Genomic DNA, 16,115 nt, shown 5'->3' with positions numbered 1-16,115 from the left:
TGCCTCTTACTCTGGTTCCCACACACACCAGCCACAAAAATTACAAGTTAATTCTTTGACCTGGGGTTGATTATGGCCAAGAGAGAGCTCACAATGCACTGGAAGTCCAGGGGGGGGGCCCAGCTTCCTGAGGTGGTGGGGTAGTTTCCAACAATGGGCGAATAGTGAAGGGACTCTTAGATTACAGCTAGCCAGACGCACTTCTAATGACAAAGCGCTAGATGCGGCCAGGGCGTGGGGTGCGCTGGTGGCGGACCTTCAATCAACGATGGAAGCTAGTAGGGGAGACGAGATGGATGCGCCAGCGAGTCAGACGATGGAGACTGGGGCGGGAACTGCGGGGGTACACACGGGAGGCGCAGCCAGCTAGGCCCACGCACCCTGGTGCATGTGAGGGTTTACGCACTCTTGTTGAAGGGGAACGAAAGACCGCTAAGGTACCATGCTATATTTTGCACATTTTCTGGATCATCAACTGGCTGAGGGCTGCGACTGTGAGTGTCTTAGAAGGAGTTGGGCGCTATTGCACAAAGGTTTATGCCACTTTATGGGGCAGACGGTAGAGGGCACACTGACAAGGGGGGGTGGGGGTAGAGGGGGAGGGGGAGGGGGGAGGGAGAATCGTTAAGGTATAGAGGATGCGGGCTAATGTTGATTTTGTCCTAGCAAGGGCTATGGCGTTGAAGACCCGTTTATGATGCATGGTTGTAAGATGTTTGAACAAAACTCAATAAAAATCTGTGTTAAAAAAAAAAATACAGGCGATTTGCTCTATCTATGTGTGCTGTAGAATGCAGAACACATGTAGAAAGAGCAGAATATGAGGAGAAATAAAACATTTCTTCTCGTATCGCCTGCTTAAGACCAGGTATTCCCTGTCGGTATTTTTGGTGCTGCCCCATACATTGTAAATATGGGGCAGCATCAAAAAGCAATGGATGTTGATGGCGGAATGCCCACAGCAACACCCATTGCACTCCCCTTTCACTCTAAGTGCTGCGTGAATAGGGGTAGCAGTAGTGATGGTCATCTCCTAAATAAAAATAGATTAGGATGTAATTTGCGAGGGAGGCCTCGAAATTTCGACTGCGTAGGGGCCTCCCCATGGTTTAATCTGGCACTGTTCACACAGATGCACAGGCACCACTGGTGAAGGTGTTATCCTGCTCCCAAATGAGAGACTCAGTAGGGCACATATCTACCCACTTCAGGTTAAAAGGGCACACTTCTCTACCTCTTTCAGGCATCAGGCACCATCAAACCTCAGTCACAAAGGAAAATGCTTTATGCTCATGGGACTTGCTGCAGTACTAGATTGAATCATTTCACAACTTGTCCCTTGGATATGAAATTGTGCATTCAACGCCCGTAAACTAGGGATAGAGAAAGTCGTTATTCCAGGATACAGTAATCTGCCTGGAGTTGGTTTAAAGCGTTTCCACAGTCGCCTTAGCACAATCTGCCTCGGTACAGAAATCGGAATGGCACAAATGCGAGCGCGCCCAGATGGTTAATGTTTGACTTTGAATACAAATCAGTGTCGAATCCTGCTAAACACACAAGTCAGTGCGAGTAACAGATTACGGTATTGTCTAGTTACTCATTCTGTTTTGAAGTTTTGCTCTGCAAGAAACACTGCAACCACAGCTAAACTAGTAGGCATGTCTCCAGGCTATATGCATATATGTATAAAATCACCGAAAAAATGGTTTGGACTGAAATGTGGAAAAACACAGTTCACCAATGCACGCAGTACACATCCCCCCCACCATGGTCCTCATGACAGCTCTTTTCTTTGTTTCTGTACCGTTGACAAATGGGTATGATGAGCTAACAGGTAGCGCGGATTATTGCTTGTGTTCTGTACATTATTAACCATAATATGAAAGCTTCACTGGCTTTCCTCTTTCGAGCCAGAACCAGAGCCCAGTTTGTATCTGTCTGTTTTTTCAGTGAATTCCAATGTTATTTTTTAATAATCCAACCTCTGCTGCGCATGGCCTTAGGCCGTGAACTACAGAGTTTGTTCGCAGGGCAATGCCAATATATATTATACAATGGCAGGCACCACTGTGTAGTTACGGTTCAGAGGCACTTTTCTTTGAAGATGCATTTTTTAATCTGCCTATAAGTTTTGCCCCTGTGGATGGATCTGCACCAAATGTGTCAAATGAAAAGCACAGTGATCCAAGATTAGACATCTCGATCTCTGTGTAGTTCTGTGTAGGGGGGGGGGGGGGATTTAAGGGGGGGGGGGCTTTTAAAAGAAGTGTTTTCCCATTTTAGCTCCTATAGGAAAGTTTGCTTGTGCATACTGAAAAAACCACCGAACAGATATGTACAAACCTTAACACAGAGCTTTCCAAACTTTCATGTTGGTGACACACTTTTTAGACATGCATCATTTTGCGACACGGTAATGCAGTTATACCAGCAAACCAGAGGTTAAATTAACTGCATTTTTAGACGTGCATCTTTTCGCGACATGGTAATTCAGTTTTACTGGTTAAATTAACTTTATATAAGAGATAAGAACAAATACATATGTCATAGAAATTGTAAATAACAAAATGTATGGGGACATAACATATCTCACGAAAACCTTTCACTGACAAATATGATTTGTAAGATAACACATATACATTTCCAAACTGCAGCTAGCTTCTGGGAATGCTCCATTAAAGAGTATTCCCGTCCATCTTAGAAGTTTTACCAGCCTCCCTTAAAAGTGAACTGTGGTGGGAAATTAAATGCAAACCCACTCGCTTGAAAAGTGCATATAGTGCTCAATGCAGACGTTCTGTCACTCTCACATTAAACTGAACCAGCCTTGCAAAGAAGCGGTTGTGCGGGCACTTTAAAATTAAAATATCCTGCCTGCTTCCAATGTGCTCCCTGCACCATTACAAGTATGTAGTCCTGGTGAGAAGTTCTGTCACAGTCCCATTAAAAGTGAACCAGCCTTTGCTAACACCTGGGTCTGTGGAGTGGACAATTAATGACATACAAGTGGATTTTGATTGTAAGCAGTGCGATGTGGCATCATTTTGGAATTGCACATTCATGTCCGTTAGAGCCTGTGTCCCTGCTTCCTTGTGAACGGTGTCTCATAACGCTGTCTTTAGTTCTCTCAGACGCTTGGCGAGTGACAGGGTTTGTGTGCCTGGTGTTTGACCCTGGTTGAGTGTCATTTCTAACCGTGCACAGTGACTGATGGTGGGCGTGCACAGTCCTAGCTTGTGAGACGTGCCCGGTGTCTGACAGTGGCTTTGCGCCATGCTATGTCCTGCTCAATGTCTGACAGAGGCTGTATCTTGTAGTCTTTTGCTGGTGTCTGACAGTCATAACTGAGTCCAGTGCTCTGGTGCGCCGTGTCTGACATTGATCTTGCCCCTGGATTATCGCACCTGCTGTCTGTCAGGTGATGTGCTCAAGCTGTCTCATGCTGGTGTCTGTCAGCTGCTGAGTTCTGTGCGCTCTCGTGCCCTGTGTCTGTGCCCCACGCTCTCTCATCCCCGGTGTATAGTAGTGACAGAGCACCACGCTCTCTTGTAATCGGTGTCTGACACAGGCTGACCACCTGGCTCTCTTGTGGTCATGTATGACAATGGCGGTGACCTGCACCATCTCATTCGTACTTGCCGTGGTTCGCGCACACTCGGGGCTAGAGACTCACGGGGTTGAACCCCTCAGCCCCCCTCCTTCCCGTCATGTCTAACAGAGGCTGAGTCTCTGGCGCTCTCCTGCACGGATTCTGACAGAGGTCGTGTTTGGTGTCTGGCATTAGCTGAACTTTGCACGCTCTTGAGCCCGAAGTCTGAAAGCGGCTATCTCTGACCTTCTCTTGTGCCTGTGTATGACATTGGGTGACTGTGGCCTCTCAAGCCTAATGGATGTGTCTTGCACTCTTTCATGCCTCGGAGCGCTTTGTGTTTCCGCTCTCTAATATCTGTCGCTGATCCTATCCATACCCTTGCTCTACTCTGATGCTCAGTCGCCGCAGGGGGTCCCTCAGACCACCAGGGAAGGAAATGTCCGTCACAGTAAACAATGCAGAACCATTGCCAGTCACTCACATTGACCCTTCCCCGACCCCACCTTGCACACTCCCCCCGGCAGGAAACGACAGGAGGAAGGCAGGCCATTTCATTCCCCCACCCCGGAGAGCACAGCCCCAGACTCATCAGAGGAGCTGCTGCTTAGTTATATTGCGTCACTGACATGCTCAGTACCGTTCATTCATCTTACGCGACACACCCACACATGGCAGGTGACACAGTACTGTGTCCCGACACAGAGTTTGGAAAGCTCTGCGCAGGGCCGGACTGGAAACCAAAACCGGCCCTGGCAAAGTGCTCAGCTGGCCCCCCGCCCTCAACCCGGGGGTTGTGGGTGCCGCCGAGCTCTTTGCCAGGGCCGGTTTTCGGCCAATTTTGTTACAGGGCCGCAAAAATGGCCCTGTAACAAAAACGGCCCCCAGGGGCCCAAACCCGGCCCAACCCGCGCGGCGCACCGGGGGATTGCCCAGTGCCCGCTACAGCCAGTAGGCTCTGCGGGACAGTAGAACTATAGATATGTGTTTAAAAAAAGTTCTTTACTGAGTTTTTAATGGTTACTACGCATGTATATCTTAGCAGTTCTGGTCTGCAGACTACAGAGATTTGTATACTTGGCCCCAGGACTGCCAATGAAATAAAAATTCTTTGGGTCCGTGAACATAAATCCGAGACCGCGGACCTAACAGCGATGTTTGGCTGGCTGCAAGAGAAAAAAGAATTGCTCTTGGCGACCACCATTAACGGATGGTCCTCCCCCTGTTCTAAACATAAACGATAAAGACCTACAGGCCACATATTAGGGCAGGTTAAGTACACTCTGATCCACAGGCCAAAGTGCATGGACCCTCAAAGGAACCCCCTGCCCACTCCAATGCTAAAGTCCTCACACTCGCTTTTGAGTCCATGGCTTCGGAACTAAACCATGGACTTTGGAGCTCTTCTTAGGTGTATTGAAACTGTGGTCTAGTTTGTGAGGCCATGGAATGCTGCCGTCATTTTAAGTGTATCAAATTGCTGCACCAAAGCCAGCTTACAGACTACGGACGCACTTTTAGGATGTTTAAGATTAAAAAAACATACTTTGGCTGCCTACAAAAGTCTCCATAAGTGTGCGCTTGGTTCACTTTCCAAAATAAGGGAGTCTTTTATACCCACCTGAACCTTTTTAAAGTGCACTGAATCCACACCCCTTCTCGCGAGATCATAAACCTGGCGCTCCTAGAAATGAGTGCTGTACTTCCTGTGATGTCTGGAGACTACTTCACATTTAAAGACAATTTCTACATTCTATTTGTATGCCAATATAGGTAACTTTGCACCACAAGAAAAACGTCCTCATTAACAAGGGGGACGAGCACCATGTTGGGTTTAGAGGAGCACACTGCAAGCACAAAGGATGGGAGTGTTATAAGGTTCAACAGGGCCCACACTCTGGTCTCCAATTTAGCTACACATTTAAGCATTTTTTTCTAATAGTGACTTTTTACATGCCATGCACTGACATGATGACATACTACTATATTGTACCCAATAGTTTGCTTAATCACCCTCCTGTTGTCCCTACCCCTTCTTTCTGTAAAGCGCTCTGATATCTGCAAGGATCTTGTTCGCGCTATATAAAACTTTGAATAAATAAATAAATAAAATACTTAGAAATTATTCTGCATGCAGCACATTTCTTATTAAGCATTTTCTCTTGTTGCCGGTACACTCTGTCCAAGGCTAGGAATATTGGATGCAATGATTTGGTTGTCCGTTTACAGACAGCTCTGCAGCTTTTACACCTTTGACACAGTGCGATTGGAACAGTGCTTTTATTATATAAACCGACTTGGAGCCTAATTCTACAGAGGAGCACTTTGGCTTGGTTTACCTGGAATGCTGTGCACTGTGACTAAGATGCAGCCATGCTGACTCTAACCTTCATCATGCAAAGTATGATAGCCTGCTCTACACCAGATCTGCTTCCTGATTTATCATACAGAGGTATGGGGGTTCGATTGTCTCAAGAGATCCGGCACAGTATACTCACAGTATGCTCTTGCTAGTGTAGCTAGTATTAACAGGTGCATAAGTATAAATATCATTATATAGTCATATAATCACACAACAATGTTATAATGGTTGAACTGTTTATCTTTTTAATAGTCTTGTAATGCTGATTACGGTGCTTTGTTTCATCCTATTAAAAATTACAGCTCATGCATTTTACACAAAAATACAATTGTTGCAATAAATGGTTAAAAAGCCAATTTGTATCTTTCATGTGTCTCCCTTGGGCATGCCCAAGTGTAACAAAAGGGTAGATCTGTTTCCTTCCACGATTGTCTTGGGGAAATTGAATGGTCATGTTCTGAAGTTGCAGGTACCATCGTGTACCATGGAAGGATGTATGACATTACAACGCATGCTTTTACCACGCATGCCTTTACATCGCAGTTTTTACAACACATGCTGTTACAACGCATAGCGCTTAGAGGTGCTGGATAGTGAATAGTTTAATTTACTATTCCAACTCCAGTCCCCGTGGATAGTAGGGAAGGTGCTGGATAGTAAATTAAATCAATTTCCTATCCTAGAGCGCCCCCCAGCGCAATGCGTTGTAATGACATGCGTTGTAATAGTTGCGTCGTAAAGGCACTGCGTGGTAAAAGTTGCGTTGTAAAGGATGTTTCCCACCATGGAAGGTTAGGGGTTCAGATGGGGCACTGTGAGCTAGCTAGGAATTAGGCCAACATACTGTGATGATATGTGTCGACTCAGTCCCCATATTTTGACATTTATGTTGTCTGGATACACAGTTCTTCTTAAATCGTAGGAACAGCATGACAAGTGACAGCAACCATGAACATGTTTCTGGACCATTAACATCAATAGCTGTCTCTGAATAGGAAATAGTCTGCACTGGAGACACAATCGAAGCAGAGAAGACAACTAAGGACTCCATTATGGGAGAGTTGTTCACTCATCCTCCTGATGAAAAATACTGAATGTCCGAATGGTGACGAGCATGCTCTGTGGGCAACATCTGAGGCAAAATGAACAATGGGCGTATTTATTTGGTACACCAACCATGCAAGGACACTAGACATCTAAGCAGGAAAATGTGGACTTACTCCATTATTGGAACTTTCATAGATTCACATGTTTGAATCATTCCCCGTTAATCTAGATGGGAGTCCCACTGTACCTTAGAAAAGCAATGCAACAATAGGTATAGACTAGAAAAGGCCCAGATCTCTTAGTTTAGTAACCTACCATAGTTATTTTATTTTTAAAAGAGACCAATCTTAAGTCTTGACCAATCAGATTTTATCACTCTCTAGGACACTGCAGTGAGAAGCTCCAGTTCTTAAAATTGTCTACCACACGTTGTGTTAGGGACTCTCCACTGAGGTCTGCTCAGTTTTCCTATTCCAGATTTGTTCTACAGAAGATTTGGAGGTTATATCTCTTCAGATATATTAATATCCTTCTCTATCTGTATTTTGCATTGCTCAAGTCTGATTTCACCATGTCAGGGAAAGCAAAAAAGAGCCTATTCAGGTCCTGTGCTACCTGTGGCAAAAAGAGGCTTCACTCCGATGACCATCATCAGGACTGCATTTATTGCCTGTACCCATTGCATAAAGCAAAAGAATGTAATGTATGTCATACATTTTTCACTAAAACACATAAAGACTGCGAGAGGAGGCTGCTGTTATGGCTTTAAATGGGGAAGACCAGAAAGGAACCTGTGTCAGATAGTGACAGTGAGAAATCTTCTTCTTCTTCGTCCTCTAGAAGATCACTTTAAAGAGAGAAAGAGAGAGTCTCCCCAACTCACTCCTCTCTGGAGCCATCTAAGAAATACTGTAAAATGTCCTCTAAAGCTCTCACAAGGAATGCAGCCCCTTGAAATCAGCTTGTGAAGGCGAGACTGCCTCAAAAGGAAAGAAGAAATGATTTGTTCCCTCAGAAACACCTTCAAAATCAAAGTCTGAGCGTCCTACGCCTTTTCCTCAGGTGATTCACACCTTTAAGAAGACATCTTCTGTACCGTTTACGGAGAGATCGTCATTGACACTATCGATGATGAAGAACACCACCTACTCTATTACCACCGTCTCCACCTACTCGACGGCCTCATCTTTCTCAACGACAACCTCATCATCGACGAGCCAAGCCCCATTATTATCGACACCAAAGATCGTTCTCACCTAAATAACTGCACTCCTGTTGACAAGGTCAATGACATTCCTGTTGATGACTCTACCACCGTAGTTGAAGACGCCACCGCCGACGAAGACACCACTTTTGACGAAGTCACCACAGTTGATGAAGAAATCAGTGTTCAAGGCATGTGTGCTATAGATACACGTGCTTTGCATACTCCTGCCATCTAGTGTTGGGTCCGTATGTTTGCAAGTTGTTTTTCTTCGAAGAACACTCCACCTTTTGGTGATAGTGCGCATGGGCATCGACTCCATAGATTGTTTTCTTTCCACCATCGGGATCAGACATGGTTTGCGGTGCTCCGGTACAACACCGTTCTTCGGGATCCTCTTGGTGCGCAACACATTGTGCCCTTGTTGTAATTGTTTCGTACTCATTTCACGATTGTCTGTGTATCAAAAAAATAGGAAAACACTCTATCTTCAGTATAGAAGACATCGATGGTGACCTTTGGGCCTAGTCGCGTCGGTCGACTTACACTCCGTTTCGTAGTATTCAGTCTTCTGCCGATGGAATGGACTCTGTTTCAATTTTGTCCTCCGGGCCACTCCAAGTATCCGCGCATCAACCTGCATAAAGTTTGCAACTTGTGCCTCTCAACGGAGCACAAAGAAGAGGATTGTGACGCTTGTCTATTGTTCTGGTCGAAAAAGACTTTACGGAACCGTCGACTCGACGAAGGGAAATGCAGAGGCAGAGCATCGAAGACACCCCGGATATCTTCGGAGGAAATGGAGGCGTGGGCAGCGGAAGAGGAGAAGGCCTTCTCTATCCAAGAATCAGATTCCGGCCTAGAAATAAAGCTTGAGTCTGAAGACATTTCAGTTGGAGAGGGTGTCGTGAGTAACAAAGGCCCTTTGCCCCTCAAGATTTCTTCCACCAAACATAAGGCTTTTGGGCCACCACTGCCTTCTGGCCATGGTTGCCACCGAGACTCTGCTTCCAACGCCCCACCCTCGGGTTCGGCACCGGAACAGACAGTCAAGCCTTCTGGCTCTGGACCGCTTGGTGCTTTACCCCCCACACTGCTCCATTGCTCATACCTTGCTTCATGTGCTCCTCCCACTTAGATTTTGTTTATTTTAAAATACCACACCCTACCAGATCTTCCATTGTTCCCACCTCTCTTCCTGTGGCAGTGAGTAACATTTACCTCCTCCCTATGCCCATTCTACTGTTGCTTCCCTGTCCATCCCTAGGATACCTTTAAAAAAAGTATTATTTTAGGGATGGCCCTGCAGCTGCAAATTGATATTGGGGCACTCCTTTCTTAAAATGCAGTTTTATGCACATTTTATTCTTTTAGCTACCTGTTTGCAAAATGCCTCTTGTGGACCATACCAAAAACTTGCAATGGAATACGCCTATTGCTTAGCGGTTGTTGGCTTTATTGTCCCTCTCATTTGTTTACTTATTATTCAATGGCTTGCCTTCATCTTTTTGTGCCCCGCCGGAGCATAGCCTCTTTACCATCCTTTTGATTGACTGACTTCTATCTTTCCAATGCTCACATTTAAGGAACTACTTTTTTCATTAAGCCTATTGTAGCCTTTGAAATAATTGTTTTAATATTACTTTTTTTTGGAGGGCCTGCTGACATTCACTACTGGGCTACGCCACATTCCAGAATGTGATTCTGTGCACTCCCATTGCTCCCTCGTCCCCATCACTCCCCATTGCTTCCCCTCCATGTGCCCCCCCCCCCACCCGCTCCTCTACTTTTCACGGTCATTTACAGTTTGCTGCTGAGCTACTGCCCTATCCAAAAATAACTTTTTGGCAAAGTAATTTTTTCAAAATTACCAATCTAAAAGGCATCCGCCACCTTGGACTAGTAAATTAAAATAAAGAAAACAGCGCCTGCATAATTTTAAAGTATAAGCATGCATGATGAGATGTGCACGTGCATACATTATCGTGTATGTGCACGTGCGTACATCATCATGCATGTGTACCTACAGGATGACACAGCTGCATCATTGGGCCTTTTTCTCTTTGATTAGTTTTTTTTGTTTGCTGATGCTGCACAACATTGGCGAAAGCATTAGTGATGCCAATAGTTAAGGCATTTGCCAATGTTTGTTTTCATTTACTGATCCTAGACAGGTGTCAGTTATCTTGGAACAGTAAATATTTAAAAAATCAAGTGTGTTATGAGGCATATTTGTTCACATATCTTGACGCATGGAAGCTATCTTGGATTGATATATATATTTATTATGAAACCTAATCAAAGATTGCCAGACTTGCATGCACATGTGCCTTGACACATGCGTCGTATGCAGGTGCAAACAAGCATTATAAAAGCCATTGTTTCTGTCATTTAATGTCTGGAAATTAATTGAATTTGCCAGTGCTTGTTTTATTGGAGAGCTACTGTTGCTAGGCTTCAGTGCACCATATCATTCTTTAAAGTAAAAACTGGCCGTTCTCACTGTCCAGAATAACCACCCAGTCCAATGCATTTCTGTGAAAAGTTCAAGGTTTCCCAACATTTTCAAGAATCATGGTTCACATCACAACTTGAAGGAAGGTAACAGAAAGTCTGTTTTTTTCCGCGAAAAAGCGTAAAGGGCTAGTATTTCTGGTACTTTTTATTTATTTGTTTCATAAAATGTATTCAAAGCATTTTCACGTAAATGATCAAAAGAGTACCATGATTGGAAGTTGTAAGAAATGGAGTTTGGAATAGAAACAAACAAATGGCAAGACTATAAAAAAAATTAGGCAAATTAAAAATTAATTCACATTAGGGTGTGCGGGAGTTCATGGTGAAGATAAAAAGAGAGGAGGAAATTAATGGGAGTGGCTGAAAGAGAGGCAGCGATGGGAGGAGATGGGGCAGCAAAAGCCCGTAAGCATTGAAAGCCAGTCAAAACTTAGAGATGCTTAAGAGAATACAACTGGGGCCATGAATTTCAGGTAACATTCTTTTTTTCATAGTGTGATAAATAAAGTATCTGTTTTCTGGTGCGGCGAGGATGCATTCCATCTCAGAGCAATAATTGTGTATCATAGAACTGCAGGTTTGCTCAGTGTTACATTTTGGGCAGCGATAAGTTCATGTGATTTTTTTGGCAGTCTCGTGACAAGATCCTTTGTTAGATGCAAAGTCTGCTTTAGGGTTTATCTGCATGTGTGGAAATCTTAGGGTTGCTAAAAATCTAATCTTTAGTATTTTTCATCATCTAGAATCAAACCAAGACACCATTGGATCGGCTGGAGCCATTGTGGCACTTCTGGCTCTTGCTAAATCCTACGATCCAAGGGTCCAGCAGAATGCTGTCGGAGCCATTTTAAACCTCACCCGATCAGGTATGTTTTGCCTAACGTTTTCCAAGTGAAAGTGTGCTAAAAGACCTGAATGCTTTAATCCGGTCTCATTGCCTGATTTATATTTGGGCAGACAGAGTAATGTCTGTTAGGGTGACAGAGTAATTTACTCCATTACCCTGAGGGACATTCCAGTCCCCCAAGTCTAGAGTTGTCTGCTGGACACGTAGACAACGCTTAACATTGACAGGAACTGCCATCTCGGATCCATTTTTAACACAATAATTTCGATAACAAAAATGTCTAAATTGTAGAGTGCCTTGAACATGCACTTACCAAGGTTTTAGAAGGTTCTAAAACAGGATTATGTCATAGTATGGGGAGGTGATTTAAACTCTAGATTGTGTCCCATCTCCAATGATCTTGTGTGTGGTACATGGGACAAGGAATCAACAAATTATCCTCACTTAGAACACAATCCTTGCGGCAAAATACTAAACAAATTAATGGTGACTCATAATCTCATTTTTAGTATGGACTTGGCTTGGCATGAGGACTTTAGGCAGGTAACATTCACAGGGAGAGGCACCGGAAGTGGATCACTGAAACAATATCGATGACACAAATATAGAACTACCAAAATATTGAGTAAAAAATATAGAATGCAAAAATATCGAATTCCTATCTCCAAACAGGTAAGTTCAAAAATATTGAATCAAAAATATCGTTGTAAAAAATATAGTTAGTCAAAATATCGAATTTTTTAAAATGCTTTAAAGTAATTAAAAATTAATGAAATAATAAATATAATTAACTTAAACATACTTAAAATACTTAAATAATTAATGCAAGTAAAAAAAAACAACATACAAATTGATTTGTTAATACATATATATATATATATATGAACGTAATATTAATAAGAAATGTACAATATTTTTACCGTAGGATAGCGGAAAGGGTAAAATTTACTATTACCACTCGAGTGAGTGCAACAGTAGAGAAAGCTTTGGATAGCGTAGGGGTAAAAATTACTATTCCCACTCCAGTGAATGCAACAGTAGAGAAAGCGTTGGATAGCGTAGGGGTAAAAATTACTATTCCCACTCCAGATAGTGCAACAGTATGGAAAGCGTTGGATAGCGGGAGGGTAAAAATCACTATTCCCACTCCAGAGAGTGCAACAGTAGGGCAAGCGTTGGATAGAGTAGGGGTAAACATTACTATTCCTACTCCAGAGAGTGCAACAGTAGGGAAAGCGTTGGATAGCGTAGGGGTAAAAATTACTATTCCCACTCCAGAGAGTGCAACAGTAGGGAAAGCGTTGGATAGCGGAAGGGTAAAAATTACTATTCCCACTCCAGTGAGTGCAACAGTAGGGAAAGCGTTGGATAGCGGGAGGGTAAAAATTACTATTCCCACTCCAGAGAGTGCAACAGTAGGAAAAGAGTTGGATAGCGTAGGGGTAAAAATTACTATTCCCACTCCAGAGAGTGCAACAGTAGGGAAAGCGTTGGATAGCACAGGGGTATAAATTAGTATTCCCACTCCTGAGAGTGCAACAGTAGGGAAAGCGTTGGATAGCGTAGGGGTAAAAATTATTATTCCCACTCCAGAGAGTGCAACAGTAGGGAAAGCGTTGGATAGCGTAGGGGTAAAAATTACTATTCCCACTCCAGAGAGTGCAACAGTAGGGAAAGCGTTGGATAGCATAGGGGTAAAAATTACTATTCTCACTCCAGAGAGTGCAACAGTAGGGAAAGCATTGGATAGCGTAGAGGTAAAAATTACTATTCCCACTCCAGTAAGTGCAACAGTAGGGAAAGCGTTGGATAGCATAGGGGTAAAAATTACTATTCCCACTCCAGAGACTGCAACAGTAGGGAAAGTGTTGGATAGCATAGGGGTAAAAATTACTATTCCCACTCCAGAGAGTGCAACAGTAGGGAAAGCGTTGGATAGCGTAGGGGTAAAAAGTACTATTCCCACTCCAGAGATTGCAACAGTAGGGAAAGCTCTGGATAGCGTAGTGGTAAAAATTACTATTCCCACTCCAGAGAGTGCAACAGTAGGAAAAACGTTGGATAGCGTAGGGGTAAAAATTACTATTCCCACTCCAGTGAGTGCAACAGTAGGGAAAGTAAATACTTCATATAATAATTTTAAAAAGTTAAATATTAATACCAATTACAAAGTAATTAACAATAATTACCAATTTAATATAATATAATAATTAATCAATTAAAAATACAAATACAAATATTTATTAGAAATCATTACCTATTAATACAAATTAAATACCAATTTACAATTAATTAATTAGCAATTGAAAAATAATTAACAATTAATTAAAAATAAATACCAATAAATAAATAATTATTTTTAATTAATTACAATTAAATTACATCCCACCCTGTTCCCCTATAAACCCACAACTCGCTACAGTAAATATATTAATGAAATTAACACAATTATCGATTAATCAATTAATAAAAATAAATTACCAATTATAATTTAATTAATTACCAATTAAAAATTAATTAACAATTAATTCAAGATAAATACCAATAATTAAAACATTTAATCAATTATAATTAAATTACTTCCCACCCTATTCCCCTATAAACCCACAACCCGCTACAGAAAAAAAACATAATTATCAATTAATCAATTAATAAAAATTAATTACCAATTATAATTTAATTAATTGCCAATTAAAAATTAATTAACAATTAATTCAAGAAAAATACCAATAAATACATTAAAACATTTAATCAATTATAATTAAATTACTTCCCACCCTATTCCCCTATAAACCCACAACCCGCTACAGAATTTTTTTATTATAAAATTAACATAATTATCAATTAATCAATTAATAAAAATGAATTACTAATTATATTTTAATTAATTATCAATTAAAAATTAATTAACAATTAATTCAAGAAAAGTACCAATAAATAAATTAAAACATTTAATCAATTATAATTCAATTACTTCCCACCCTATCCCCTATAAACCCACAACATAAAATAAATTAATAAAATTAACATAAATATCAATCAATCAATTAATAGAAATTAATTACCAATTATAATTTAATTAATTACCAATTAAAAATTAATTAACAATTAATTCAAGATAAATACCAAGAAATAAATTAAAACATTTAATCAATTATAATTAAATTACTTCCCACCCTATTCCCCTATAAACCCACAACCCGCTACAGAATTAAATTACACAAAAATGAAATACCATAAAATTCATTACTTAAAATAAATTATAAAATATACACTTTTCACACATATACTAACATAAAAAACAATGTAAAACAATCGATATTATTAAAAAATCGATATATTTACCATATATATTTTATACTTTGATATTTTGACTTTCTATATTTATGTAAATCGATATTAACTTACCTCAAATTCGATATTGTTGTTGTCTATATTCTGTCCATTCGATATTTTGTCCATTACATTCGATATTTTTTTGTCTATATTCTGTCCATTCGATATTTAGTCCATTCTATACTTTTAACTCGAATATTAATGCTATTCTATATTTTTAACTCAATATTTTGACTATATACCATCGGAAGCCTGATTGGTTACATGGTATTATTGAAGGTGTGGGAAAGGAAGGTCTCTAAGTTCTACATTGTACAAAGCTGTATGAGTGATCACAACCTGTTGGCAGAGAATTTGTCTCTAGGGTTGCCGATAGCGGTCCATAACTTTGTGGCTCCCCCAGTCGACTACACTAGGAATGGAGGCTTGCGATACAAATGACATAATGTTGATGATGGGGATCTTTTGTTCTCCTGGGGGAAAACATGGAGTACTTTAAGGTGTGCTTAAGTTATCAACCCGACCCATCAGATGTGTTGGAGGCTTATAATGGGAAGTGCGACGGGCAACTGAGCTGAAGATGTTACCACAGTCATGGGGGGGCAAAGCCAAGAAGTGGTTTGATAGATCCAGTTCACAAGCTCACAGTAGCCTGTTAAGACCCATTAAAAGGTTACCAAGAAATACAGAAGGATACCATCAGGGCAAGGAAAGACACGACCAGAAGGGAGGCTTGGGAGCAGTTAAACAAAGGTGTGTGCAATGAATGATGTGTCCCAATTTTGGCGAACTTTGAATTCACCTATTTTTTAGAACAGTCCTGGCACTAGTATAGATGTGATTATCCCACAGCATATTTAGGCTGCCCACTTTACCAAGGTTCATGACTTCCATTCACTGGCAAAACACAGATAGTAGATTAGTGGATATGATAGCTAGTCCTGGAGAAGATGACCAGATACTAAATGCACTCAATGATATAATATCAGCAGTGGAGATATGGCCGAGCAATAAAGCCCCAGGACCTGATGTGGTATATATTGACCTCTTCATGAGCAACCTTGACCTTTGGGCCCCAACACAGCATGATCTGTGTGGGCCCTCCAAAATCTTGTTTCAATACAAATTTTCTACCTATATTTAAGAAAGGGTATTGAAGCGACCCCCGATACTACCGTTCGAAATCCCTCATTGACTCCAAGGATAAGGT

At 41.5% G+C, this 16,115-nt stretch overlaps 1 protein-coding gene across 1 annotated transcript in view; it reads left to right on the top strand.

Moving 5' to 3' along the window:
- Positions 1–16,115, top strand: part of LOC144761766 (uncharacterized) — a 638,918-nt gene that overhangs the window by 312,571 nt on the left and 310,232 nt on the right. The window contains exon 5 of the mRNA XM_078647014.1: positions 11,466–11,588. Within this exon, the coding sequence (XP_078503140.1) occupies positions 11,466–11,588 (123 nt within the window). The remainder of the gene's footprint in view (positions 1–11,465; positions 11,589–16,115) is intronic.

This window comes from Lissotriton helveticus, chromosome 6, assembly GCF_964261635.1.
Source record: "Lissotriton helveticus chromosome 6, aLisHel1.1, whole genome shotgun sequence".
Classification (NCBI taxonomy): domain Eukaryota; kingdom Metazoa; phylum Chordata; class Amphibia; order Caudata; family Salamandridae; genus Lissotriton; species Lissotriton helveticus.
Note: the sequence above shows the minus strand (reverse complement) of the source record. Positions and strands in the feature narration are given on the sequence as shown.